Source organism: Anser anser (genome assembly GCF_964211835.1).
Source record: "Anser anser genome assembly, chromosome: 1".
Taxonomy (NCBI): Eukaryota; Metazoa; Chordata; class Aves; order Anseriformes; family Anatidae; genus Anser; species Anser anser.
The window spans coordinates 3,568,911-3,596,052 of record NC_139720.1 but is presented as its reverse complement, the minus strand read 5'-3'; the positions used below and the strand labels follow the sequence as shown (position 1 = coordinate 3,596,052).

At 41.8% G+C, this 27,142-nt stretch overlaps 1 protein-coding gene across 2 annotated transcripts in view; it reads left to right on the top strand.

Annotated features, from left to right (window-relative positions):
• Nucleotides 1-26,805, top strand: part of MKLN1 (muskelin 1) — a 94,265-nt gene extending 67,460 nt beyond the window's left edge. For both annotated transcript variants that reach the window (XM_083830601.1, XM_083830602.1), the window contains 7 exons: nucleotides 1,962-2,091; nucleotides 10,773-10,920; nucleotides 11,766-11,880; nucleotides 14,346-14,485; nucleotides 16,827-16,929; nucleotides 24,569-24,623; nucleotides 26,489-26,805. In XM_083830601.1, coding sequence (XP_083686727.1) covers nucleotides 1,962-2,091; nucleotides 10,773-10,920; nucleotides 11,766-11,880; nucleotides 14,346-14,485; nucleotides 16,827-16,929; nucleotides 24,569-24,623; nucleotides 26,489-26,610 — 813 coding nt within the window. In that variant the 3' untranslated portion in view covers nucleotides 26,611-26,805. The remainder of the gene's footprint in view (nucleotides 1-1,961; nucleotides 2,092-10,772; nucleotides 10,921-11,765; nucleotides 11,881-14,345; nucleotides 14,486-16,826; nucleotides 16,930-24,568; nucleotides 24,624-26,488) is intronic.
• Nucleotides 26,806-27,142: the final 337 nt, after the last annotated feature.

Genomic DNA, 27,142 nt, shown 5'->3' with positions numbered 1-27,142 from the left:
CTTTAATCTCCCAAGTGGTGTGTTGTCTCACTTGATTTTATGTTCACTGACAGTCTGATGCTTTTTTGGTAAGTGCAGGTGGTATTAATTCAAGTCTTAGGCAGAGCTTTCATGACTTCAACTGAATATAATTTCAAGTAAAAGCAAGGTGAATTCTAAGTAGTTGATTTTAGTTTAATAGTGGCGATTGAACCAGAGGCCACCGATTCAATTTAATCTAAAGTGTTTTCCTTTTGAAATTGGTAAAATGTCTTAGAATCTTCTGGTCTAGTGAATACCCCATGTAGTTACAGGAAAGGTAAACTTGGCTAGCGCAGGGCTTACCTGTTGTGCTTTCAGAAGTGCAGGCACCCTGCTGCTGCCTGTTCTCCTGAGCAGCTGGTAAGTTCGCTACAGATAGCATTATCGGCTCTTCATCCAGCAACTGATGGGGAAAAGCAGGGGTTTAGGGGGGTGGGAGCTATGTGACACTTTATTATTGTTATTGGGTATACTAAAAAAAAAAAAATAATAATCTTCCATTCCTTTTCAACGTGGGCTCATCAGCCATGTGTATAAGTGCAGGACAGGGGAGTTGCAGGACAAGGGTAGTGAAGGAGGGATGATCAGTATCATTATGCTCTGCATTATCTTTCCACATGTGTTATTTTATTGGAAGTTACCTTATTAGAGGGGAATTGCATCAACTGCCCGCTTACACAGGCAGATGCGGTGCAATGGCACTTCTGCACTGAATTTACATGTGAGTTTCTTGGTGGTAGCAAGTGGAGTTTGCAGAGTTGTGCTAATGTTGAACTCCGCCTTGAGAACAGTGAGGAAGAGAACTGAAATGAACAGTGTGGCATTCACATGTGTACTGATACCACCAATTGAAAACTGCCAGTTTGAACAGCTTACAGAGTTTTTCCTCTGTCCCTTTCAAATTAGAAATCAGAATTTTCATACTGAAAGCTGTGCTTTAGAAGCTTTCAATTTCATTTCTGTTTTTAATGGCTCTCAAATCTAGTCAAAAAACATTGCCACACAAACTAATGCATAGGAACTGGAGGATTTGCAAAGTAGATGTCCACGGTAAATGTAAGAATGTAGGTTTTTATAAGCACAGTTCATGGCAATTCAGCATCTTCACTGTTTTCACAGCCATTTGAAAGAAAAATAATCAGTTTCGTAAGGACTTTCCACCTGGAAAGCTTGAAAGAAGTAATAAACCTGGCTTGCTGTTTATTTTCTTGTTCTAAGTGTGTTGGTATCTGGATGGTTTCTCTTACAGTTCTTCTTTGTTCCTGGTTTAAACAGTGAAATTACCATCTAGTTGATTTCTGACATTATGCAATCATTAAGGGTGGAAAAGACCCGCAGGGACCCTAAGGCAGGGACACCTCCCTCAGCCAAGGCTGCCCCCAGCCCCATCCAGCCTGGCCTTGGGCACTGCCAGGGATGGGGCAGCCACAGCTCCTCTGGGCAGCCTGGGCCAGGGCCTTGCCATTCTCACAGTAAAGAATTTTTCTTATAGCTAGTCTAAATCTCCCATCTTTTACTTGAAGGCCATTCCCCCCTGTCCTATCTCTTCACCCCCCGGCACAGAGTCCCTCCCCAGCTCTCGTGCAGCCCCTTCAGGCCCTGGCAGCCCGCTGGGAGCTCTCCCTGGAGCCTTCTCTTCTCCAGGCTGAGCATCCCCAGCTCCCTCAGCCTGGCTCCATGGGAAGCTCGAGAATTCAATCAAGAATTACAAAATTTTTACTGAGTTTGAGAATAATAAACTGTTCTGTACAACTGTTCCACTGCGAATCTTTGCACAGATGGAAGTAAAAAGTACTTACTGAATTAACATCAATGGAACTCAGGTAGTTAAGGCAGGATTTTCAACTTAGAAGAAAAATAATTGTTACTCATTCATTCATAAATGTTTCTGTGAAACAGAAATAAGTACTTAGTAAAGAAATACTTTTTTACCTTTCTAGAAAAATCGTTGCCTATATGTATTTGGTGGCCAGAGATCGAAGACTTATTTGAATGACTTCTTCAGTTACGATGTAGACAGCGACCACGTGGATATCATATCAGATGGTACAAAGAAGGATTCGGGGATGGGTAAGTCTATGATTACGTAGTAATTTCCTCTTACTGGTACATCTGAGAAACGTATCGTTAAGTAGGTGAACGGCCAGCTGCAGCGTCCTGTGGTATCAGGTTAGCATCCTTAACTAGCCCTGTGTACCCAAGTGAACTCCCCGGTATATAGGTTAAACTTATGCCAGCTCTTTTGTCCTCCACGTCATTTGATATTCGCCATCTTTAGCACAATACAAATAATTGATGCGTGAAACCATACGCCCGTCGAATGAAAACAAACAAAAAAAAAGTCAGCAAAATTGCAACCAGTGAATCTTATTTGCAATTTCAGCAGAGACAAGAAAAAAGATGAAAAATAATTGTCGTGAAACAGGAAAGTAGAAATTAAAAAAATGATCTCTGCGTGAAAGATGTTGTAAAACAGAGAAGTAATTGGCTCGGTTTGAGATGCAGAAAGGCAGATAGGATGGCCGGAGACAGAGAATTGGAGTAAAGGGGCAGAGGTTATTTTGCCTGGCCCGAGCTGATGAGAAAGATGAGGCTGCTGCTGCTCGTTGTGTTGATGTTCCTGTGCTAAACTGGGGCTAAGCAACAGTAGGAGGCTGGAGCAAAGCGTCAGTCGGGCTTGGTTCACACCACTGGAACTAATAGATGCCAGAGTTGTATGTGCCAGAACCCTCTAGAAACACCCAAAAGGCATTGTAACACAAGCATGAAGAATTGATTTTATACCTCTTCTCCTCAAATATGACATAGAAGCATGGTAAATTTTTCCAGAAAGGATCTCTGCATATGTAAGCACGTTTTCCTCCCTTGCAGATATCCTGATTTTGAGGCTATGCCTCCAAAGCTGAAACTTGTGTTGCTACTTTAGTACTACTATGAGAGACAAGCTATTAATATTTTTCAAATTATGTATGTTTAGGCCTGATCGTGTTTTCTGTTCTTCCAGCTACCAAAATCCCCGGGAAGCCATTTTTCCTTTAAATTCAGGCATCCCTCCTTATTTTGATCAGGCTTAATTTGAACAAGTAATTTTGCTGAACTTCTGAAGTGACTTATTGATGGTTATGAGTTGTTTGCTCATTTAATTTAGGTATGCCAATGAGGGAGAAGAGTACCCAAACATTTTTTTCTCTGGAGTGACTTATTTACTTGAGTGCTTCCAAGAAAGAAACAGCTTGTATTGTTGACAATCTTACTTAATAAGGTGCCTGCATTTTGCCTGATGCTGCTCTGCACACACCCACACACTGCTTGTGGTCCTTAGAGCATTTAAAGAATTGATTATTTTTTTTTCCCCACGTGGAATTGCTAGCATACTGCCATTTTTGCTTTTTAAAAACTACCTTTCTTGATAGCCAGAAGCTTTGAAAATATGTGACTTTCAGCTGGCCCTTGTGTTTGCTTCAGATTTAAAGATACTGAGCTCGCCTTATGGCTAGTGAAGACATCAAGCTCTGCTTCTCAGCACTAACTGCAAGGATCGGTTAAGCAAATGAGAATATAAAGAGAAAATATATGGAAAATTTAGCTCTCCTCCCCATTCCCACGGGCCCCAGGGTGGTGAATAGTACACTCTGTAAGAAAATGACTCATTGGAAATAATTCACGAGTAGATTCTCAGTTCGCTGTTCTCCTGTGTGCGGAAAGTTAAACAAACGGATTTGAATGTTTCCCTTGCCTTTGAAAGAAAATGCTACGATTATTTGCATTTTAACAGGAAGAGAACAAAATGCCTGTTACATACAAGACAGTAAATGCTGACAGCGTTATTTTTCACCCCAAAGAGCAAGTCTTTAGTATGTTCTTGTTAGGTGATGATACATAAAGGTTTGATCTGCCTGAACAAAGTGATTCCCTGCCTGGTTGCTGCAGAGCTCCGCGCCGCTCGGTGCGATGAGTGGAGCCGAGGATGCCTGACCTAAATGTTCCGATAAAGTCCTGTGATTACATTTTGTTCCTGGCTCGCGTGTGGCATTCAGTTCTATTCTTAGTTGAGCTATTTTGATTTTTACTCTTTTTGAAAACTTAATTGGTCATTTGTTAAAAATTTCCATTAGAGTAGTGAGAACATGAAAAAATGTAGTAAAACGTTAAGGCATATCAGTAATACGGAATGGTTACAGCGCTAGAAAACTATGGTGGTCTGTTGGTTTTGCTGCTGTCCGACCTTCTGGATGAGATATTTATGCTATTTAGTGATTTTCTGCTCTTAGTTGTGCTCTAAGTGTTGAACCTGGCAAATCCCTTGTGTAGGTGATGTGCTTGAGAGAGGTGCTTATCGCTTACTGGGTGATACGTCTCACCGAAATTTTCCTTTTCACTCGCATACAGGACAAGAACTACAGCAAGTTTAGCCATATCTTTTTTTCATTCCTTGGAAAAAGGTTCAAATTTGACCAAGGTACAGTTTCTGAAAGATGGGTTTGCACATAGGCAAATCCTGACGAGCTCAATTTGCTACTAAAAATCACAGAATCACAGAACGTTAGGGATAGAAAGGGACCTTGAAAGATCATCTAGTCCCAATCCCCAAATAAAAATCTCTCGTGGCTCAGTCTGCTTTGAGCGTGGGCAAGCCTTGCAGCTCCTGGTGTCTGCCTTCTCTGCAGAGTGAGCACTGGTGCTTTCTCCTCCTCACTGCATCAAAAAAAAAAACAACCGGTGCCTTCTCTCTGCTGCCAGAGGAGGGCACCAAAATGAAATTAGGCCATTGGTGGTGATTACCTTTCTCCAGTGATAGGTGTTAGGAGCAAGGAGCAATTTGTCAGGTCAGCTAGACAAACGGCCAAAATGGGACTGAGGAAAAGACTGCAACGGTGATAAAGAGTCTGATATGAAGAAAGGCTGTGGTGTTACAAATTGGAGGATGTGTGGCTGAAGAGTAGAGCCTGTGGTTGGAGAAGAGACAGAAGTGTGTGGCGGTGGACGTACCCTTTTAGATATGGGGAAAACCAAAACAGCCAACCAAAAGAAACCCCCCGAACAACAACAAAAAACCCGTCGTTTACATGCCAGAACAGATCTACGAGGCATATGCGTGGTTTGGAGATGTCACCGGGATCAGATGTCTTCTAAAGGCTGCACTGACAGCTTGCCTGACTTGCTCAGCATGCAACCCGTGACTAATCGCGGGCAGTCCTTTCGGGTCTAACGGAGCTGATGGGAAGACTTGTGGGCAACGTTCCTGTGATAATCCGGCTTGGCCCTGACTCAGGTGGTGTCCGAGCCCCTGGTTGGAGGGAGAATTTCCTGCTGCAGGAGACCCAAGATCACCTCCTATCCCTTGGCACTGAGCGACTTCCAAAGTCAAATGGGAGCAAGCCCTGTGTGTTCTTACAGCTCCTTTTAATGGTGCAGTAGTTCTCATGCACAAACTGCCCCTGTTTTGTCTACCTGGGAAGTTCCCAGCTCTCCTGCTGGAGCTGATGCTCCTTCCAGACATGAAGCCATGCACCCGACAGGGCTGAGGCTTCATGCATAAGTACCACGGACAGAGACGACACTGCCCAGTCTAGGAAATCCTGATTTAAAGTAAGACAGCGTCAGAAAAACATTAATCAAATTGGAAAACACAGCTAGGAGCCAATTCAGACAAGTGGTCTGAATATCCCATTTTGATTCTGTTTGACACCCAACATGGCTTGCCCTGTGTTAAATTTAAGGTCAGCATGGCAAGTGACCAGGGTGTCTTTTGTCATGGAAGGTGGTGGTTTTTTTTTTTGGTGTGTGTGTGAGGGACCTTACATGCTCTTGTTTAACATGTGGTCTTTTGCTGAACCCATCTCGAAATATTTTGCTCTGATTATGAAGGTGAAGAGGAAACCAGGCAGACACCAAATCCTAAGAGTGCTTTACGGGGATGGCGTAGTAGCAGAACTCCACTGGAATTTACTAAATGACCCGTTTTCTCCAAAATCCCATCTAGCCTGGGAGAGAACTTGTGCGCTGAGCACCGTGTTGTTGCTTTTTCAACACGACAACCAAACAGTTCAAAACGGTCTCCTTGGCTGCTCCTTGGCCGACTTCCAAGCACAGTCTCATCATGAAAAATCCAAGAGGATAATCATTATCTTGCTGTGTCAACAGCTGGCCCGTACGCTATCTCTATCACTCATCAGGGGCTGCTCCATTAAAATCCAGGAGGGGTGCTGCTTCAGCTTTGTGAATTACAAGTGGAGGTATGCGGTAACTTGCTGACCTACTGCTTTTTTTTTTTTTTTTTTCCCTTTCCAATTAATCCATCCGGGAGGTGCCAGGTGCTGGTGAGCAGCGCTGTCCACGTGACGTAGCTTTCTCCTGCTCTTTTAATCATGAGGCATCACAAGGAGGAGGATGCCTGCGAGTCACTTGCAGTGAGATTAGCAGCAACGTGTTCGGAGGCAATCGTAATTTAGGTGGCACTGAAGGGCTCTGTCGACGAACTTGCTTCCCTCAACTATTCTTCGTGAATCCTGCAGAAGTGCTCTGCAGACTATGGGGTTTATATTACTGTTTTGCCATCGCTGTGTGTTCGGAGCGTGTTGAAAAACATGCTATAATTCCTCCTCCAATGAGAGAGACGAGGTTTAATTTCCAAACCTCTGCCTAGTATTATGAGCACCACCTCTGCGTGAACTCCAATTTATTGCTTTGCAAATTCTGCCTCTCTGTAAAAGCTCTTTTTTTTTTTTTTTGCTTAGATGCTGGCAGCAGCCAACGCTGCGCTCGAAACAACTGTGGCTGTTTGCACATACAAGCCAAAAAATATTCAGCTTGCTGAAATGATCACTATGATCAAATAAATGCCTGTAAGTAGGGATTGTAGTAGTGGGAACATACCTGTCGCATGATTAGGTGTCACTCTTCTAGAAAAGCATTTCCCATGCATTATATTTAAATAGAAATTATACTGTACATGGTTACACAGCATCTTATCAAAGCTTTTTCTGGAATTATTACTTGTTTATGTAACTGGCTGTGTTCAAAACTCAGGGCCTGTGTAGCTGCTTGTTATTTTCACATACGGAGGCCACAAGCTTTTCATTTTCCTTACATAAAAATAAATGAAAACGTTAAGTTTTGGAGAGAGGATTCAGACCCCTTAATTTCATTTAGTTATTGCCTTCCTATACTGGCCTGAATAATGGGATCATGGGGAAAAAGATGCAGCAGCACGTGAAAAACATTCGCCATCTTCTAGACTTGCTTTTGGGATTGCTTTCTGTTGAGCAATCTCTTGGTACAGCTTTTCCTCTTCAATCAGCGATGTATTGTCATGGGAGCCAAGTTGATAGCGCTCTGTGATGGGCCAGCGTCGTGGTCAGAGCAGCCAGGGCTAAGTTCTCAGTTTTGCTGTTTTATGTCCTTGGAGCCGTCTGCCCGCAGCTGATCTGAGTGATAGCGGGGCCTGAGAGGCGCTCCGAACAGCGTGAAATTGGGGAGATTTGCTCCAAAGCTGACTTATTTCTGCATGTATGCAGAGAAGTGGAAGAGTGAGGGCACTTCGATGCAGCCCTTCGTACAGCTTTGTGTACCCCTTGGATCCAGTACCTTGCAAACAGTAGTTCCTGCAGTCCCTTGGCATTACTGGGTCTGATTCTTATCCTGTGGTATGACTTTTTATTGAGTCTTAAGATTTAAAATAAACAAAAGCCAACACCAAAAACAAACACAAAAACCAAACATCCTAAGCAATCCATTACAGGTTCGATTTAACGTCTTGCATGCGAAACGAGATTTCCATCCCAGCATACATTTTATTAGCTAAATATCACGGGGACTTCTCGCAAGTTTACAGCCCTTGTCCCTCTCTAATATGCTGACCTCAATGATTTGAATTCCATCCAGCATCGACTGCAAGTCAGCTGCACTTGCAAATGATGAAGCTCTCTTACCCCCTAGTGGAAGTGTTTGTCACTCTTCGTTTTCTGTAGCCCTTTTGCTCTATCAAGGGTCGGAATTCATTGGCAAACATCTTTTTGATGTTTCTGTTGTCTTTAAAGTATCGCAGCATCTCCCTCCTACTGTGTAGTAGCTTGCCTTATTTCCTCTGATTTATATTTAGGGACTTGTTCATCAAATTTGTGGGGGTTTTGTTTAATTATATTGCATCTAACTTTTGGTTGTCTTCTGCAAAAGACTGGATTCCAGCTTTGTGTCGTCTAAGGCACTGCTTCAGTATGACTTCTATACAGTTACTAAGGTCAGAGTTTTTGCAAGTTGTTCCTTGTCTTAGGCCCCTACTAAATGCATATTATATATATTTTTGGGTATAATTTTTTTCTAGACTTTCTGCATTTGGAACAGTCTCAAGAGGAGATTAATGTACTGCTGAGGGAAGCTCGGAATTACTTGACTTGAATTTGGTTTTGATTGCAGTTACTGCAGATGAATCATATTTTATTACCAAGATTAAAAAACAGAGGCACTGAACTTTGGAGACTTTTCCCTCCTTCGTTATTTAAATAATAATTTCAGCTTCAGAAAATCAAGCATAAGCTAGATACAAAATGCATTTATTTAACGATATTTCAGGAGGAGGGATGAGACTTCCGTAGACGAGTTTCATATGCTTTCTGTATCAATGGTAATATGCTAACCATATTCTTCATGATTATAATAATTTTCATTTCAGTGAGCCTGAGGTATTAATGCTCTGAAGATTTGCATGCTTTTTTTTTTTTTCTAAAAACACGGCATGGTCTCGAATGTTCAAAGCAGCAGATAGGGTTGCATAGACATTTGCCATCTACATTAGCATTGCTGATCAAATTTAGATGGCTCTCCTGCCAAAAATATCTCAAATATGCCTTGAGTTTAATCCTTCTGGGTCAACAATTCAGTCCCTGACTATGCAAAGAAACACGTTACATGATACTTACCAAAAATTAACGATTTTTGGTCTTCGATTGTCTTTTTGCTCTCGATTTCTTTATTGGGTGACTTTCACAGTACTCTTTAGTTGGATTAAAAAGCTTCCTTGTGGTTTTGCAGCTCAAACAAGGTACGTAGGTGTTCTTGTGCCAGCATTGTTCCTTGCTTTTTTTTTCCTCTGCTCTGTACCAATTTGCTTATAAACCGGATGAATTTTCCTTTAAACTTCATGGCAAAATTGAAGGTCAAAACAGGGAGGCTGATGCTGATGAGGGCTCTGAAGGCTTTTCCATAAAAACAATAAGCAAGGAGTTTGTCAACAGGGCTCTGAAAATGAAATACCCCAATATATTTCAGTTTCTGCTTAGGTTTACATAAGAATTAAGCATTTTAAGAAATGTTTATTTTTTGGCTTTACTAAAGATTTTGGTAAGGGCTTATGCTGTAGAAAACCAAATGCTGCCCAGAATTTTTACATTGACATTTATTACTTTCCTGGCGCACCAAATGAAAACAGAGAAGCATGAGACCAAAACCTATTACAGAAGAGGCTTACAAAATACCGGTTTGTGTATCCTTAAACAGCGATATTAAATGGCTTTATTAGCACAGGGCTTGTTTTCTAGGCCGTGTGTGTCGTTCACAGTTAATTGCAGGGAAGAATTTGCAAAATACAAGAGTTCTGAGAATTTTTCATGCCAAAATCTTGATCGGAGGCCAGGACCCTTTACCAGCCTTTGTAAACTGACCCAGAAAGAGAAATGAGACAAACAGGATCTGTAAACAAAGATCACGTGCTCTTCACAAATACATTTTGGAAGGATGGTTGCCTAGGGAAACAGGAAATGGGAATTATACAACAAACAAAAAGGACTGCCAAACAAATTTGCTGACCTTTTTTCGGGGAATTATGATGAAAACTGCTGGAATCCTCAGTATTTCACCATACTTCTGAACCTGAAGGTGGAGCAGAAGAATAGCCTGATAATTATACCATAACTATTCAGAAAATACCAAAAACAAAACAACCCTTTCCTTGAAATATTTTTCCTAAAAGAAGCAACACAAAGCTGTGAGCTATGTAGTTGTGAGTTCATCTTGAATTTTTTTGAGTTTCCAGCTTTTTCAGTTATGTGGGAATCAATGCTTCCTTTTACAGATGAGCTAATAATAATTATTCCATTCATATCTTGCAGGGATTGCCTAGCTCTATTGCAATGCAGTTTTATTCTAATTTTGGAGACAGAGTTTCCCAAAGCCCTGTCCATATCTCGCCCTAGGAAACAGCAGCTCTCTGGATGTTTTTTCTGTGCCTCCAGGCATCACAAAGAGGAAAGGAATGAGCAAAGTTACCCAGGACCTACCCTTATGGGGGAAGGAAGGAGTCAGCTTCTGGGTGACGTTTCTTGCTCTGGTCCCTCTCACGTGGTTTTGGAGGGCACACGCGAGAAGTAAATTGTTTGCTTGGTGACTTCTACACAGCTCCTCTTTTAGAGATGTGCTGCTTCAGTTTTAAGTTGTGGCAGTTAACAAGAATACTGAAAGAGGAAAAAAAAATACTGGCTTGGCTTCACTCAGTCCATTGGAATTGGTTTTATGTGACAGATGAAGAGGTGAAAGTACTTAAAAAGAAGAAAATAGGGGAACTAGGTAGTGAGGTTAGATGTAAGATGCTCTTTATCCCAGAATACTGAGAAGTTAGTTAAATGAAATCTCCTGCTTGCACCATGGAAATCGGAAAATGTGCTGAAGTTCAGAGGGAGAAAAATGCTTTTGTCTGGTGCTTGGATCCTTTCTTGTGTACTCCTGCATTTTTAGTGTGTAACTTCTCTTTTTGTCAGTTCCAATGACAGGTTTCACTCAAAGGGCTACCATTGATCCAGAACTGAATGAAATCCATGTCTTGTCAGGGCTCAGTAAAGACAAGGAGAAGCGGGAAGAGAATGTAAGGAATTCTTTCTGGATTTATGACATTGTGAGGAACAGCTGGTAAGTTGATGAAAGGAGTACTATTTCTAACCTCCACGCGGGTTTCTTTAGAAAGCAATCCCGCACGATCATACCTCCCAAGTAACTCAATAACTACTTATAACCATGCAGTGGTTGTTAATCTTAAAGACAACTGAGTTCCCTTCAGGCACCTCTCCCAGAGTCTTTAGAAAAAAGGCACATGGAAGGGGGAAGCTGTATGAGCTCTTCCTTTACTGGAGGATGGAGGAGAAGTAAGTCCTTATATTAAATTTTTCCTGTAGGAAATGCTCAAGGCCAGGGTTCATTGTCAGTGCAACAAATTCAGTCAAAATGGAAGTTGTTAATTCCAGCGTACGTGGTACTGTTTATTAGAAGTGAAGGAAACTGTTCCTCTCTTTATGAATGGGGATGGAGAAAAGTTCATGCTAGAGCTATCGGCTCTTTCCTGTCTGGATTCAGTATTACATCGGGTGGCTGCTAGATTTTGTATTCTGAGAAAACATCTCCATCTATTTGCTGTATGGTATTTGGTAATTGGTTGCCACTACCCCTTTCTGGAGCTGGCAGCATTGTTGTATTTAAGTTCTTTCTAACATGAGGCCAGTCACTCTGAAGGCATGTGTGCTGTTTTTTAAAAATGGGTCTTCAGTTGGAAAAAAACTTAATTCTGCATGGAAATCAGTGATTGAAATCATAGTTTTGATAAAGTTTGTGGCCTAGGTTTCCCATATCTCTGATGTGTCCAAGATGCTATTCTCCATAATGAAAAATATTTCATAGTGACCGTTCTGCTACCAAGTAATGCAACATCTGAAGATACCACCGAGGTACTATCAATCATTACTTATTGTTATATATTGCAGGTCTTGTGTCTATAAAAATGACCAAGCAGCAAAAGAGAATCCAGGTAAAAGCCTTCAGGAGGAGGAGCCCTGCCCAAGGTTTGCCCATCAACTTGTGTACGACGAGTTGCACAAGGTATGAGGGTTTAGATACATACACAATGATTTCACTCTTGTTGCTCATCCAGCATGGTTGATTCTTCGCAGGCGGTACAATTTAATACAGTTTTTTGTCTGATGTTCCTGTTTGGATTAATCTGGTGGGTAAATTTCAGTTAACTCATTGTTGTGTTTTGAAACAAGCAGTTAAGGTACTTTTCCCATCAGTGCAAATGAAATGTGATGGCTCCTACACGCAATCAAAGTGCAGGCAGTGAATTTTACTAAACCTACAGATTTTGTCCAGCAGCTAGCTACTGACTGTTCTCATACTTGAAAACACCTGAAGTTTTGTGCATTATCTTCCGGGGCTGGATCTAAAAACCTGCTAGCAACTGGAGTTTTCTTTAAACTAAAGAAAAAAAACCTGTTGCATTCATCCTTCCAAGTACTCTACATTTCTATGAGAAAGCGTGTTTGAACACTTTGTTTTGATTCTGTTAAGAATCTGCTGTAGCAAGTGCCTTACCTTCCCCAGCATGTCAGAAGCAAAAATCATTCTTTAGAACTATCTGATTTTAATGGACAAATACATGCTTAATTATACTTAAAATTGTTTATAGTGTATGCATGACTGATGAGTAAACTTAGGGCATTGTGCAAGTTAACCGATAAAAACCTAAACCCAAGGATTAGGTTTCTGTAATTTCATTATCTATGAATTTAAATTAGTGACAAATTTACTTCAAATTTCAGGGATATTATGTGATTAAACATAATAATTTGTTTTACCCAGTTTGAAACAGCCTGAACTGAAAAAGACAAATATAATTATCATTCCGTAGGATGTTAATTAAATATGGGAAAGTTTGCAGGTGGGGGGGGGAATTTGAGGAAGAATGGGTGCAATGTCTGGAGAACTTGTGTTGTTTGTCTTCGTTGCACGTGTTAGTGGTAGGCTGTAAATACTGTTCCATCCTTGAAGTGTAAAGTACCATGAGATTGAGAGCAAAATTCTGTAAATTATTGTGAAGGTTTCTAAATTGTGGCAGTTGCCCAGCTTTGTCTGAAGAGCTGTTTGATGTGCTTGTTTTGAAGAGTCTTATTTTTAGAAACCTCTGTTCAAATGACCTTTCTAAACTCCTCTGATATAAATAAGGAGAGCCTACATCAGTGGGATGTAGAATACATTGTTTTGAGTGATTATTTTTAAAGCTGTGTAGAAAGGTAGCTTGTTAAGCTTCTTGAACCTCAGAATTTGAAGACCCTTTGTGTCTGTTTAATATCAGCAGTTCAGAGCCTGAAATACGAAATGATGTGAAGAAAAAAAAATGAAGAAACTACGTCTTTTTTTTAACACTTCCACATTCCTTGAGATTTGCCTCATTCTGCAAATATAGTTTTGCATTTCAAAGATGTTGCATCTGAAACTCTCAGAAAGGCTGTTAAAGACTACTTCATTTGAGCTACCTTCAAACTAATGAACTCTGCATACAGCCATAGTCAGTGTTTCTGTGATTGGTGTCTCTGGATTGATAGAAGATCAGTCACAGCAATGGTTGGGACATCTGACTCCAAATAAGATTTGGTGCTTTCCTTTCTCAGCTCTTCTTAGCATTACAGTTTTACCTTTTTTGTTTTACTCTTTATTCAGGTAGATCTTGCCCTGTTGTTCCTCACGTAGTAATTGTATCAAACATCTTCCAGCTAGGCTGTTGTATTAAGGTGAAATAAATCTGCCTTTCCAGAGAAGATGGAAATATTTTTGTCTGCAAGACAGATTAAGGTTGTCTGGAGCTTACAGGACTTAAGGGGGATGCAGGCCTATTTTCATCTCCCAAGACTGTGGTGTGCTGGACTGGACATGTCACTTTATTTTGAGCATCTTCAGAAGTGCACCTTCACTGACAGTGCTCTGACTGGAGTCAGTGCATTAGTCTACAAAGTTCCTTTTTTCTCAGTCTAACAAGCTTAAAAATTTCTTCTTCAAAGAGAGTCTTGATTGCTGTGATCATCTCACAATTATATGTATACAATCTATTTCGCCCTAAGTGGAGAAGGGCCCTAATGCAGGTGCCTTAATTTTGACAGTCTCATGATGGTGGTAGTTTGGCGTCTTTGAGGACATGATTGGAAAAGAGGTTGGTCATCCACCAGTTTGTGTTGTTTACATCAGGTATTTGGAACAGGGCAACAAGATTTGAATTGGATCCTTTTCTGCTCATGTTATGTACTTGAATATTTATGCTTATAAATTTTTCCTAAAGAAAGAGATTGCCTTGTTTGTGGATGTTTTGTTATCTTAATATATAAGCACTTCAAGAGAACTTTATTTCCTAAGGGATAAAGTAAACCTAATGAGGTTCATAATAAGATGGAGCAGCTTATCTAAAAGGGAGAGTTCTCCTTCCAGAATAAACTTCTCCAAATATGTTGACATAGTCGTTGTTTAATGGATGTACATAAACAGTCGGTTTCTTGATCTGCCTCTCGTTTGTGTAGGTTCATTACTTGTTTGGAGGGAATCCCGGCAAGTCCTGCTCTCCGAAGATGAGATTAGATGACTTCTGGTCTCTGAAGCTCTGTCGACCTTCAAAGGAATACCTGCTAAGACACTGCAAATACCTCATAAGAAAGCACAGGTATAGAAAAAAGATTTCACATTTTTCTTTTCAGAAGCCCTTTTTTTTTTTTTTCCCTTGAAGATGCTAAAAATTAAATACCCTATAAATATCACTTGACTGATTAAATGGTGATCTGCAACTTTGCTGATTATTTTTAGTTAAGAAAAAAATAAAAAATAAAAACAAACAACAAAACAGTTCAACATTAAAAGTAGTAGAGCAGGGCTAAATGAAATTGTAATCATTGACTTCACTCTGGTTTTACTATGTTATTCTAAAACTAAAAAACCAAGTCTGCCTATTGTGCGGAGAGTAATGGAGAATTTTTAGATTCCGTTTTAACTCTGCTGCTCATCAACATGTGCTTCGGTACTGTCACCTCCCAAGAAAAGGGAGCGCTTCCGAAGCAGTGTGCTAGGAGATAGTAACAGCTCACAAGGATGCTAATGAAGTCTGGGGGCTGAATTCCTTTGCACATCTGAGACTCCTCCACCGTGAGGTCACATCAGTGTTTCTCTTTCAGAACCGCTTGAAAGATTTCACTTTTGCAGAATTCATAAGTACTTGCACTCAGGATGTTTCAGAGCTGCCTTATATTTGCTAAGGGGCAACAGCTTTTAAAATGAAGCTCCTGTTGTTACCTTAAGCAAGAAACTCTAGCAGTTAGAACCTCTCAGGATTCAGCAAATGATTTGAAACCAATAAATGCCTCTTTCTGCATTCTTGGTGAGAGTACTTCGTTATCAGGTCCTGCCAAGAGTTGAAGGTCAGTTTTTACTAATGGTATCTTCTGAGGCAGCAAGCAAATTGCTATACTCAACTCACAGTTGCTGCAGCTGGATGAGGCTTTTCGCAGGTTAGCGATGCATTAGATAAGGATACCTACAAAAACAAATCCAAGTCTTGCCAGTAATCTGGGAGATTTATTAACTCCCGTGGTAGTATGCAAATGCAGCTGTACTGCCTCCAGAGACAGCTCTGAATTACTTGTTTTCACTTGCATAAATTGCACTCAGAGTAAATATTGTTACGTATTGTCTGGCAGAAGTTGAGGTTTAATGCACCATTTTCCCATTTCTTGGGGTATGGGAGGGAGCCAAACATGCCAACTTAGAGCTGGTACGATGGCTGCATTGCTGGAGCTCTCTGGATTGTGACAACATCATCTAAGAAAATCTATATCAATGTTTGGAAGAAGTAGTGTTTAATTGCCAAAATGTTATATACATCAGGTAACAGACATGGTCTTTGCATTCTGTGGACAAAGTGACTTGAATTTTGAGATGATTTTGGAATTTAAGCTACAGATGTCCACTGTGTTATCAGTTGGGTAGCTTTAATCTATACAGCGTTACCCATTTTTTTACGTGAAATAACTTGTCAAACTGGCAAAGGTAATTAAAGTATATTATGAATATAATGCATTCTTGTAAGGGAGTTGATATACAGCTGTAAAGTAACCAAGAACATGGTTTTTAAGGTCCTTGTCGATGGAATCCAAAATTGCTTAAGTTATTTTCAAGGAAAGGCACTTTGGTGATTCAGATGACGACAACACGGAGTTTAATACTGTACTCAAAGGATAGGTGATAGGAGGAAAAACAGATAATGGTAAACCTCATCTTTTTTAGGATTATTCACCCAACTTAGCACTGTAGGGAAGCAGCTCTGCCCACTGAGGATGCTGAGCCCAGAATCCTTTTTGGAGTGTAGATGGCTGCATGTGTTTCCTCAGGAGCTTACAGCAGTTAGTGCTTCCCTTTATTCAGAGACAGTGAGAAAATAACACTGATGATGCATAGGCAATTTTTACATGTGTTCTCTTTCCGAAGGTGGGATATCAAAGTATAGTACTTATTTTTCACCCCTATTCTTCCCTCTTCTGTTGTCTGGCAGAGGTGGGGAGCGTTCTCCATCCCTTTCCTTGTAGCCAGGCTCCTTTGCGGTCAGGAACGTAAATATCCCTGGGGCTGTAGGGCTCGAGGCTTGTTTGTCTGAACCGTGCTCCTCGTGTGAGGTGCTGTTCATACTTCTACTTATGGGAAAATTAACTCTACTAAATGTTTTATGCTTGTATACAGCACCTTCTTAATACATATGCTTTCTGGTGTTGTAAGTAAGAGCATAGTACTTTGCCCTTGTAACTCCCTTAGAGCTCCCAAAAAACACTCCTCTGTGTTTCAGTCTGGCTCGACAGCACGCATTCTAGCAAATATGAGGCTGAGCTGCCCTTAATACTGTTTTGTTTGGGAATATTTGGCTGAAAGTTTTGTAGGGTAGGTTTTGCTCTGTGTAGAAATAGCCGTATTTAGCCCTACAGGAAATAGTTGTGCTCAAGGTTTGTATCTCTTCTTTGCAGGTTTGAAGAGAAAGCTCAGACCGATCCTCTCAGTGCACTGAAGTACCTACAGAATGATTTGTATGTAACTGTGGATCACTCAGACCCAGAGGAGACAAAAGAGGTAAGGATGAACGATCCTTGTCTTATAAAGAAACGTAAACTGTGTTCTCACGTTCTAGCACAGATTTTAAGCCTGTTACATTTTGTTTTTATTCAGTGTGAAAAGCTCAGACGGTGCACGGTGCTTTGCTCTATCATTTTCTCCACACTAAGGATCACACTGCTTTAGAAACAGGCGTTTTGCAGCTACCCATCCAGATAAAATAGGTTTTGTGCTCTTAATAGCGAAGACTAGACCTTTGTTTTAATTCCAGCGTACTGGTGTGTATTTTGGGAGCTTTAATTGAAACATAAACTTGCTGAAATGTCACGAGTCTGTGGTTGGTTGTGTGGTAGAAAGTGAATAGAAACTGCTATTCACGCTGCATTTTGGCTTGTCAATATCAAATAGTTCTGGGGGAGGCAAGGAATTTTTTTTCTCGATTATATCCATTTCTGGAAGTAGGTTGTAATGCAAGTTGCTCGCTAAACCTTAAAACTCTTATTTCCTCTGTTTTGAATATTATCCAGTAGGCATGTTCTTTGATTTGTTCCAGGAATTTGCTCCCACTTCCTGTTTTGATTCCATTACCGCAGTACGTGTCACTTTACAGCAGGAATTAAAGAAGTAGTGTAAAGTGGCAGATAAGGTGGTTGACTTGACTCTGCCATTAATTTCCACGTGGAACTTGGGGCAGCCAGCTGGATACACAAGCATTCGATGCTGTGGTTAGGTAGATCAGGAGGAAGAGAGTGCATTACCCGCTTTGGAAGTGATTCGACAGCTCCTTTCATCAAATTGCAGTACTAGAATGAGCTCTGTTACTCCATGCTGGGTCTCTGAATTAAATCACTTAATCTGCTGCATTACTTTATCGAGAGAAATGATCTTTATACAGGCACAAAAAGTTATTTTAAGGGTTATTTTAAGGGGAATAGCTTTCTTGCATAAGCACAGCATAAAATTGTGAAGTTACCAAAAGGAAGGAAAAAAATATTTACTAACATTACTGATCACATTTGACTGTTGTAAATTCTGGTTAGGCTTCATAAATTTCTGGTCCAATGCAACATACAATTGCTGTGCCTGCAAGTTTTCTGTTCGGTGGTTTCTCGCTGAGCCTGTCCCATATCTCAAGTACTTTCACACCTTTTCTAGCTATTTCTAGCATAGGAAAGACATAACTATTCCTCATTTTCTTCAGCTGGAAAAGGAGATTTTTTCCCATGCAGCACACTTCAAGGAGGCTCAGCCCAATTCTGCCCAGTCTTACCAGTGTCATAGCACTTTCTTCTTCCTATTTGAACCTGCAATAACCTGTCACACACAGTAATGGTTCTGGTGCTTTCCTCTCACCTTCTCCTCTGCCCTCTATGACATAAGACAATGCCCTGTGTTCTCTGCTTTGCCTTTCTCTCTGTGGCACATGTTCTGGTAGCCCCCTCATGTCTGTGAAGGCCGTGGGTGTTGGCCAACTGCTCCTGAAGATATCCTACATCTCTTGGCGGCTTGTGCCTTTCTGTTGCTGGAACAGAAAATGTTTGTGGTATGACCAACAAGCTCCTCTGCCTTTAGTACTGTACCCAGCAGCCCAAAGGAACTGCCGTTAGGGCTGTACATTGTGTACGTAAGGGATAGGGAGTCCCTTAATTCTCTACATTTGATGTTCCCAGTTCAGTCTGTAGCATTGAATTTGTCTGCCTTGTGAGAACGAATTTCCTGACTGCCGGAGTCAAGATTTGGGGTAAAAGTAGCTTTTTCATGCAGGATTCAAACAGAACAAAAAGTTGATAACTAATTATTCCTTTTCACAGGACTTACTAGTGTTCTGCACATTAAAGATCTAGCATATGAGCGGAGGTAGCTCAAACCAACTGGGTGAATATGGCGACCCCTTCCTCTGCAATCCTAATGCCCGACCCAAGGAAAATTCAATAGCTTCTGTCTGTCCTGTGGGCCTGCAATCTGTGCTTCCTGTTCGGCAAGCAATTTAAAGCTCGGTTCCAGCGGTCTCCTAAAATCATTTAACAATTTCTGGGAGTCTTTCTTGTTTGTTTATTTTACAAAAAGCAGTTGCTGGTCAAAAAAGCTTTGACTTCTGGAGCTTTTTGCGTTGGAACCGATCTGCCTGGTCAGTGGCACGGAGCCAGCCGCCGCACTGGTAGCGACTGGGTGTATTTCCAGTTGACGTCAATTTACCTTCCGGTTATCACATCGAGTTGGCTTTTTGCTCTGGCATTACATCTTCAAATAGCTCGTGTGCTTTCCAGAGGACTGACGCAGGCTTTTTGGATTCCATATCAGATTTCAAGCAGCAATTTGATTGTGCATCTCGGCGCAGACACCTACATGCTCTGTCTTTATTTGTAGTTGAGATGGTCGTAATTAATATCAGGGGCTATATATATCCGATTGTACTGCTCTATGCGGACTGCAACCATTGAACGCCGTGTGGCTTCTTAGTGTGGCAAGTTTTAAAAGAAATCACCTTCCATTCTGCGTGTTCTTCTCCCTCTCTCCAAGCCTGCTGTTAAATTTGGAAAGGACAAAACTGTCTTGAGTTCATACCTGACTTTGCGTTACGGTTCTCTTAGAGACAGGTCTGTGGGGTATGATATTACGAGCAGAATTTCACTTCAGGGTAAGGCTTACTTGTTTTATAATACAAGTAATTTCTTCTAACTTTGTTAGGCAAGTCTCTTCAGCTGTTTTGAGTTGGATGCCAAAGAAAATAAACAGACTGTTCTTGAAACTAACTTTGGCGTTAGTAACCAATTTTGTTTAAAGTAGCATGACTGATTGACAGTAGGAACATACCCCCAGATTTTCCTTTCTTTGTTGTGAATTTTAGCAATGTTAATGGGATGGCAGTTTTACTTCCTTTTTTATTTTTATAAAAGGAAGTCATAGATGCCTGCGAGCAATAGGTGTCTCATGGGTGCTTGCTTTAGTGGCCACAGGCTGTATGCCAGCTCCAGCTCTGCTGTTGCCCACAAATGCAGATCCAGTTCTCCTTAACTGTATTTCTGCTTGAAATCACTTAGATCTCTTCAGTTCAGTGCTTCCAGATCAGTCCATCTTTGTCATTTGCTGGCTGTGGATTAATAGCTCTGATGCTTTATGTAAGGAGCGTAGATCCCCAGAGCACGTGGAAGTTTGTGCATTCTAGTTCACGGGGAGATGAAAGTTGTCTAAAAAGCTGGCATTGGTAGTTCTTGATTTTAAAAAAAATACATCTGCCAGCATGGGTGTTCTTCTGTTTCATATACAAATACATGTACCTTCAGTGATAGTTTAGATATTCAGAAGAAGCAGCTTTTAAAGACGTAAGGAAGATCAAAATGGGAATTTATAGTGAATTCCCAAGTTTTTAACTTAAAAACGTGCTATTAAAGCATGAAAACATCAGTTGATCACATACAAGGCTAAAAACATGTTCCTCGAATGCTGGAGGGATCACACCCAGAACGCTGCTGCTGCTTAGCGGTCTGCAGAAGAAATGAAGGTGCTGGAAAAAGTGACCAGTGCTGCCCTGTTAAAGGGGAGTGAGATGATGTTGTACAACGAGATCAAGATTTGCATAGAGAATTCTACGTTTGGTGGAGAGAAGATTTCAGCTGGAACCTGTGATTGCCCTTAGATACAAGTAAAAGCTGCATTCTGTTTTTCTTGGAGAAAGGGAGGAGAAGGAGCAAGGACCTGGAGGCCAATTTGAGGCCTGACTAGCTCGTAGTCTGGGCTGGAGGCCCCTGTTCAAGGCTGCTTCATACTTTCCATTCTTGAGACCTTTTCTTTAATAAACTTGCCAGATAAAGCCAGCGGAGCCCAAAAGTATTGTTTGGGTCTGCGTTAGACTGAAATTTCTGGGAAAATTTAAGCCCAAATAGGAAAAATAGTTCTAGGAAGGAGCTAAGAAAAGCACGCTTCTGTTCTTCGTGTCCTGCTGTGATTCTTTGTAAAGCCTCAGGGTCTGAGTGCTGCAGGAACAGAGGTTTTGGAGCCAAGGAGCCTTTGAAAAAAGTGTTCAGCCCTCCCAGACTTCAGCTTGTGACGGCTCCATCCTCAAAGAATTCGAGCCTCTTGCTTCTTCTTTGTGCCTGCACTGCGAGGCACCATCCCGACAGAATGGGTCAAAGCGGAGAAAAATTGCTTTCTGCTGTGATCTGAGCGCTCAGAGCACGTGGACGTTGGGGAGGAGGAATTAGGTCTGATTCATGCAACCCGCCAGGTATCCCAGCCGGGAGTTATTTGGTGTTAACGGGTCTGTTTGTGCAAACAGCACAGCAAATAGGCTAAAACCTGCACGGGTTGCCACACGGTGGAATTGTTTTTTTTTTGCTTCAGGTAGAAACCAAGGTAAAGTATGTGCAGCACTAAAAGAACAATAATAATGGAAACACGAAGGCTGTAAGTCGGAAAATGCTGGAATTAATATTACCAGTGTTGTCTTAATTTGTCTTTAATGTGGTTGATGAACCTTGTGTTAGTTAACCAGATCTGTTTATCTCTAAGGAACCCTAGTCTCAGCTCAGAAGGTGGGTTGGATCTCGGAGAGAGGTTAATTGTGTAACGAAGGGAGCTGTTGTCTTGTGAATGGAGGCTTAATTTGGAGTAGCTGAATCCAGTGAGACAAGGGGGTTGTCGGAAGAAAATGGGTGGCGTCGTGACGGAAGCAGTTGGATGCTTCTGCTGGATAATTGAATTCTGGTCCTGCCTCTGTAAGAGAGATGCTTTGTGACGTTAAGCAAATGGCTTTTCCTAGCTGGTCAGTAATCGGGTCTTTCATTCCGGTACCCGGTGGGAGAGATCTGATGGGTGGTTTGCTCAGGGCTTTGCTCTCGTGGCTCTAACTGAATTCGGAGGAAGGTGTTTGATACCAAATGTTTTGAAAAATCAAATTCTGGTAGTTTCACATAGCAGACCCAAAAAGAATCAGAACTTGAAGTGCTATCTGGCAGGATAGAAGTTAATACAATAGAAAAAACTAATGAAGAAATTAATGGCTTTAGAGCATAGTTTGAGCTGTAAGGGGGGAAAAAAAAACAACTGCATCAGATATACGCTATGAAGAGTGTGTAGGGGACCTGGTCTTGAGTAAGCCACAGCCCTACTATGCATGGGGGAAAAAAAAGAAAGGGCCCTTTGGGAAAACATCACAGGGCTAGCTGACATTGTAATGCAAATGCAGAGTGAGCCAGCTTAAGCATCAGTGCTGTCTGTAATTGATGTTCATAACTTGTGTGCTTGACTCTTCTATCGGAAAGTGCTTTTAAAGTGTGAGATGATGCATAAAACACCCTTTTAAAGCAAATGAAAACACACCAGTCAAGGTTAACTGAAGTGCAGCGGCATCAGGGAAGGAGGCAAGATATTCCTTCCCCAAAAAGCTGGAGAGGAACTCGTAGCAGTGGAAATTGGTCACGCGTGGTGTGAAGAGACGGGAATACTTGGCAGAAGGTTTGATTTTTGGTCCCAGTTCAGCGAGTTCCTACCTGGATCCGACTGTTTGGTCTCTTAAAGCTGGGCATCCTGAGGCCTGGCCCTAAGCAGGGCTTGGTTCTGTTTCCAGCAGGATGGCTGCGGTTGCTGGGGGAGGAAGGAGCCCCTCAAAGCATGTGGCATCTGCCCTGTCCCCGCCGAGCTGGCTTAGCGTGTCACCAGGCAGCTGGCAGCAGGCCCCTGAGGCGGTTGTGTGCCGAGGGGAAGGTGGCCAGGACATGGCACTCATAGTCAGAAGGAGCACGGGTTCAAGCCACCGGTTTTATGGGAATTTTGGAGCTGTTTAGGCTGGGCTTCTGTTTACGTACGGTACTGACGTGGAGCCAAGTTGCTCTAGCAGCGAAGTACTGGTGTAGTGTTGCAGTCCCTTTTGATTTCATGTAATGAGACCTCACTGAAGAGGGTATTTAATCAACCTCTTCCCCCTATTCTGCAGTCTGTCAATTCTGTATCTTCCTAACTTGTTCTTAAATGTATCTATTGATTGCTTTCTCTGATAATAGCCTCCACAAAAACCTGCAAATTTATTCCAGCACCCTAGTAAGAAGGCCTTACTTCAGGCTGTTCTTTTTCTTGATGTCATACTGAAGTTGATCTTACTGATTTTTTTTTTGTCTCCTTGCACTTAGTTGTAGATTTACCTTTTTGTAGGTGCCTTTCACATCTGTGACTTGTTGCTGTTTCATCCTTGGACATTCTTCCATGGAGGCTGTGCAACCCTGACTCCTTTTAACTTGATTAATAGAGCTTGAGTCTCAAACCACTTGATTCTTCTAGTGCTTTCCCTGCATGCTGCTAATTGATATAGGGCATCCAAAAGTGGTTGCCTTATTGTGGATGAGAACTTAGGAGCCTTGATAACCGAAGGAGCACTTGATTTACTTGAAGACCTACTCCTTTTCATGCATTTCCTACTGTATTTGTCACTTTTGCAATAGGATGATACTGGCCTGTTCATGGCACTGTTTTGGTGTCAGAGCATTGATGGCAACTCCCAGTAAAGTTATCTGACCTATGTGCCACTCCGTCCTAGCTTAATCTCAGCAAATCCTTGCTAATTTACCGTAAATAACATACAAAAGCATACGAAGTGCTATGGAAGTCAAGATGGGAAACGTCCGAGTCCCATCCCTAGGGCCTGCTGCCCTGCTCTAGAAGAAATTAGATGGAAGTGATGCAACCCGTAGTTGCCAAATCTGCTTTGGCTGCTACTTGTCACCTTCTCCATCGTCTGTTCCATTTCTTCTTGAAATTGAAGTTACAATGATGGATATGTAATTCCTGGCTGTTCTCCCCGCCCCTTCCCTCAACATATTTGCTTCTCTTCTGTTTTTAGCCTCCTTTGCTTGGGCTGTGTGCTGTAAAGACACACAGGCAGGAGACAGAAGATTGCAGGCCTTTAAGGGATTGGCTAATTCTTGGAAGAAACATGACAAAGCGCTAGGCTTTGCTGTGACACGAGGAACTGCAAACAGCAGCTGGGGGCGGAGGAAAGCTAGTGCTGCCTGTCTATCAGCAAGGCATTAGGGGAGAATAAAGCTGTGAATGTGTTACTTAAACCACTTTCGCTCTTGATTCTGATGTTCCCAAGCAAGGGACTTTCTTCTTTTTTTAACTTAAAAAGACCTTGCCTCGAACAAGCTTGTGATGGGAGCTGCTCTGGCAATTCAGAAAGGTTATTGCCGTTTAAGAGCTTTCTCAGTGTTCAAGAAGTTGATGCTGCACTTGAGCAGTTAACCTGTTTTTGTGCCATCTAATCTTTCCTTGCAGAGACTGCACCACACTCATCTCTAGGAATGCTGCGTGAAAGAGCTTACCTGACTTCTGTGCTCTGACATCTGCCAAAGAGGCAAAAAAAAATGTTAAAAATACATATAAAAATAAATGTTAGCGCTCTCCTTGTCAAGTACCTTTCATTGAACTGATGCTGGTCTAAGCAAGACCTCTTGGAAAAAACATCCAACTTGTGCTGCTGAGGTGACAAACGGTGTTGCTCATATGAAAGCATTGCTGTTATTTGTATGCATGTCACAGTAATTCTGAGGGTTGTGCAAAGAAAACCCAGTAATTCTAAAGCCACCTGTACCACTATGAATCTTTTGGTGTTTTTTTCCCATGCAGTTAATAACACTTCTTTCTTCTTCCACCTCCTCTTCTGCAGTTTCAGCTTCTTGCCTCAGCGTTATTTAAGTCTGGCTCGGATTTCACCACTCTTGGTGAGTATTGTGTAGCAGAAGAATCATACTAAATATGTTCCCTCTCATAAAGATCATTACTGTTCATTTCTGCTGTTTTTTTTATATCAAAAGCTTACAGTTCTTAGGAGTATTGTGAGCCCTTTTCGGTTTGATTATGCGAAGTGCCGCATTATAGGCATTTGAGAGGGAGTATAATGACCAGTGTACAATGCCTTTGAGCCCATATTTAAAACAGCTGTCACCAGTGGTTTTAAATCCGTGCCTCTGGGGAGTATTTTGTGTCTCTTATTACATCTGATGCTTTACTGTTACCCAAATAAACAGAAGCTTTGGTCAGAATAAAGTAACTCCCGTCATGTCACTTTGGAATCTCACAGCATGGCTATGGCTCTGTTTGCTGGGATAGCTGCAATTCCTGGAGTAGTTTGGTTCGCTCTGTTCTTTGCAAAACTAGTTCTTTGGGCAGAATGTCAAGACTGAAGACAGCAGTGGCGTGTAGGTCTGAAAACAGGAGGTCTGAGCCAAAGCCATAATTTGTTTTGCTATTCTATCCAGTTAACTCTTCTCAAGGGTTCAGATGTTAATCCTGGGCAAGATATAGGAAGACTGTTGGCATAATTCACGTTCTTTTGATTGTGTTGCCATCCCTTTACGGAGCTCTTCCTAGGAGCGTGGATGACTTCACTTTTTGACAAACATAATTCCCAATCTAAGGAACTGACGGAAGGAAAAAGCCACTGCTCTGTCTGCCCTGCTGGATGAGGAAGCTCTGCTGAGTTTGTGTGCTTTGGAGGATGTTACCTAGTTGTTGCTATTTCTTAAAATACGGATTTTTAAAGAAAGACAGCACTTGTTTCAGGAAAGCTTGCCCTCCCCTCCCAACTTCTAAGTGCTCTGAAGGATGAATTAGTTTATCCTGCAGTAACACCGCTGTGTTTTACAGTACAATGCTGTAGTCAGAGATTGGCTTTACAGATAGGAGGACACATACATCAAGTAGTGCTGCTGAAATAAAACAACCAAGCCCTCCTTGATTTGATTAACTTGCTTGACTTTGATTAACTGAAGAGTGAATTAAAAAGCATTCTTCTGAGATACCAGTGATTTAAGTAAATACAAAGCAGAGGAAATCGTTGCATGCCCGCTCTATTGTTCTTGCTGTTGATGGTTTAAGTATGGGGATTTGGATAAACAATGCTGCTGCGGTAGACTAAACCCTCCCCTGTCGGGAGGAGGCACTTCACAAAACGAGTTGGCGAAGACCCTGTGCCAAGACTCAGGCTGGGACCTCAGTGCAGTCCAGGGATTAAATAACAGCTCTTAACTTGGGACTCCTACCATCAGCAGAGCTGGTCTTGAGAAAAACTGCAAGCAGCACAAGTACCAGTTCTGGCTAAGACAGCCGTGAGATAATGAGGAGAGCCTGGGGATAGAAGAAACGAGGCACCAAATAAAAATAGCTACAGAGGTCTTGTTTTCTGGGACATCAGAGCGGTCCCCTGAGGACTGTCGCTTCCCCAATTTCTTCAGGACCGTCCACAAGCCTGACAGCCGTTTGCTTATTGCTTTTTATGGAGTTTTAATTTCGGTGTTGGCTTGGGGTGACACGAGCTGTGTGTGCGTAGGCATGTAGTAGGTGGGATGGGGAGCTGGTGGCCTTGTTTGTAGGATGCTACAGATGTGAGCTGGGCTGTAGTGGGGAATAAGGCAGTTAATTAACGCTCATCGTTGGCTACAGCGATGTATTCATGGGCAAAGGGGTTAAAGCAGAAGCAGCGAATAGTTAACAGCCATCCAGAATTGAAAACTGATGTATCCTGCAGCTAAACCGAGCATTTAAAGCAGTGAGTGCTGACGAGCTTTCCATTCTCTTCCTCCCCCAGGATTTTCAGACGTCGACCACACTTACGCGCAGAGAACTCAGCTGTTTGATACACTAGTCAACTTCTTTCCGGACAACATGACCCCTCCGAAAGGCAACCTGGTAGACCTCATCACGCTGTAACGGAGCAATCACTGGACACGTGGAAGAGGGGGAAAAGCATCCATTTTCAGTATTTTAATTTTTTTACTGCATTGATTGACTGCTGGGATGAAGTTATATAGTAACCCCTAGGTGTTTGAGAGGGGTTTTATACTTGTATGGTGAATCCCTGAAGCTTTTCCCTTGGAGTAGGTTAATAAAAATGTAACTGACATACTTCTGACTAAATACATATATTTTTTCTGACTTTGAATTTTTGAGTTAGCAAATGAAAGGAGAAAAGAGGGGGGAAGAGAAGAAAATAAAACCCCATCACGCAGTGATTGTTTTTGCCTGTCGGGGAAAATTGAGATTCATGGGCTGTCTGGAATTAAAGATGATGGGTTTTATTTTGGGTTTCATGGGAGAGGGGGTGGTGGTTCTTTGCTCATGTAGCTAGCCATGATATATTGTTTTGTCCTACAACTTCATTCTCAGCAGCTGAATAACTTGGCAGCAGGACACTGGCGTGTGTTGAGGTAATAGTAATGTATGTGTCTCGAGTCTTGTAATC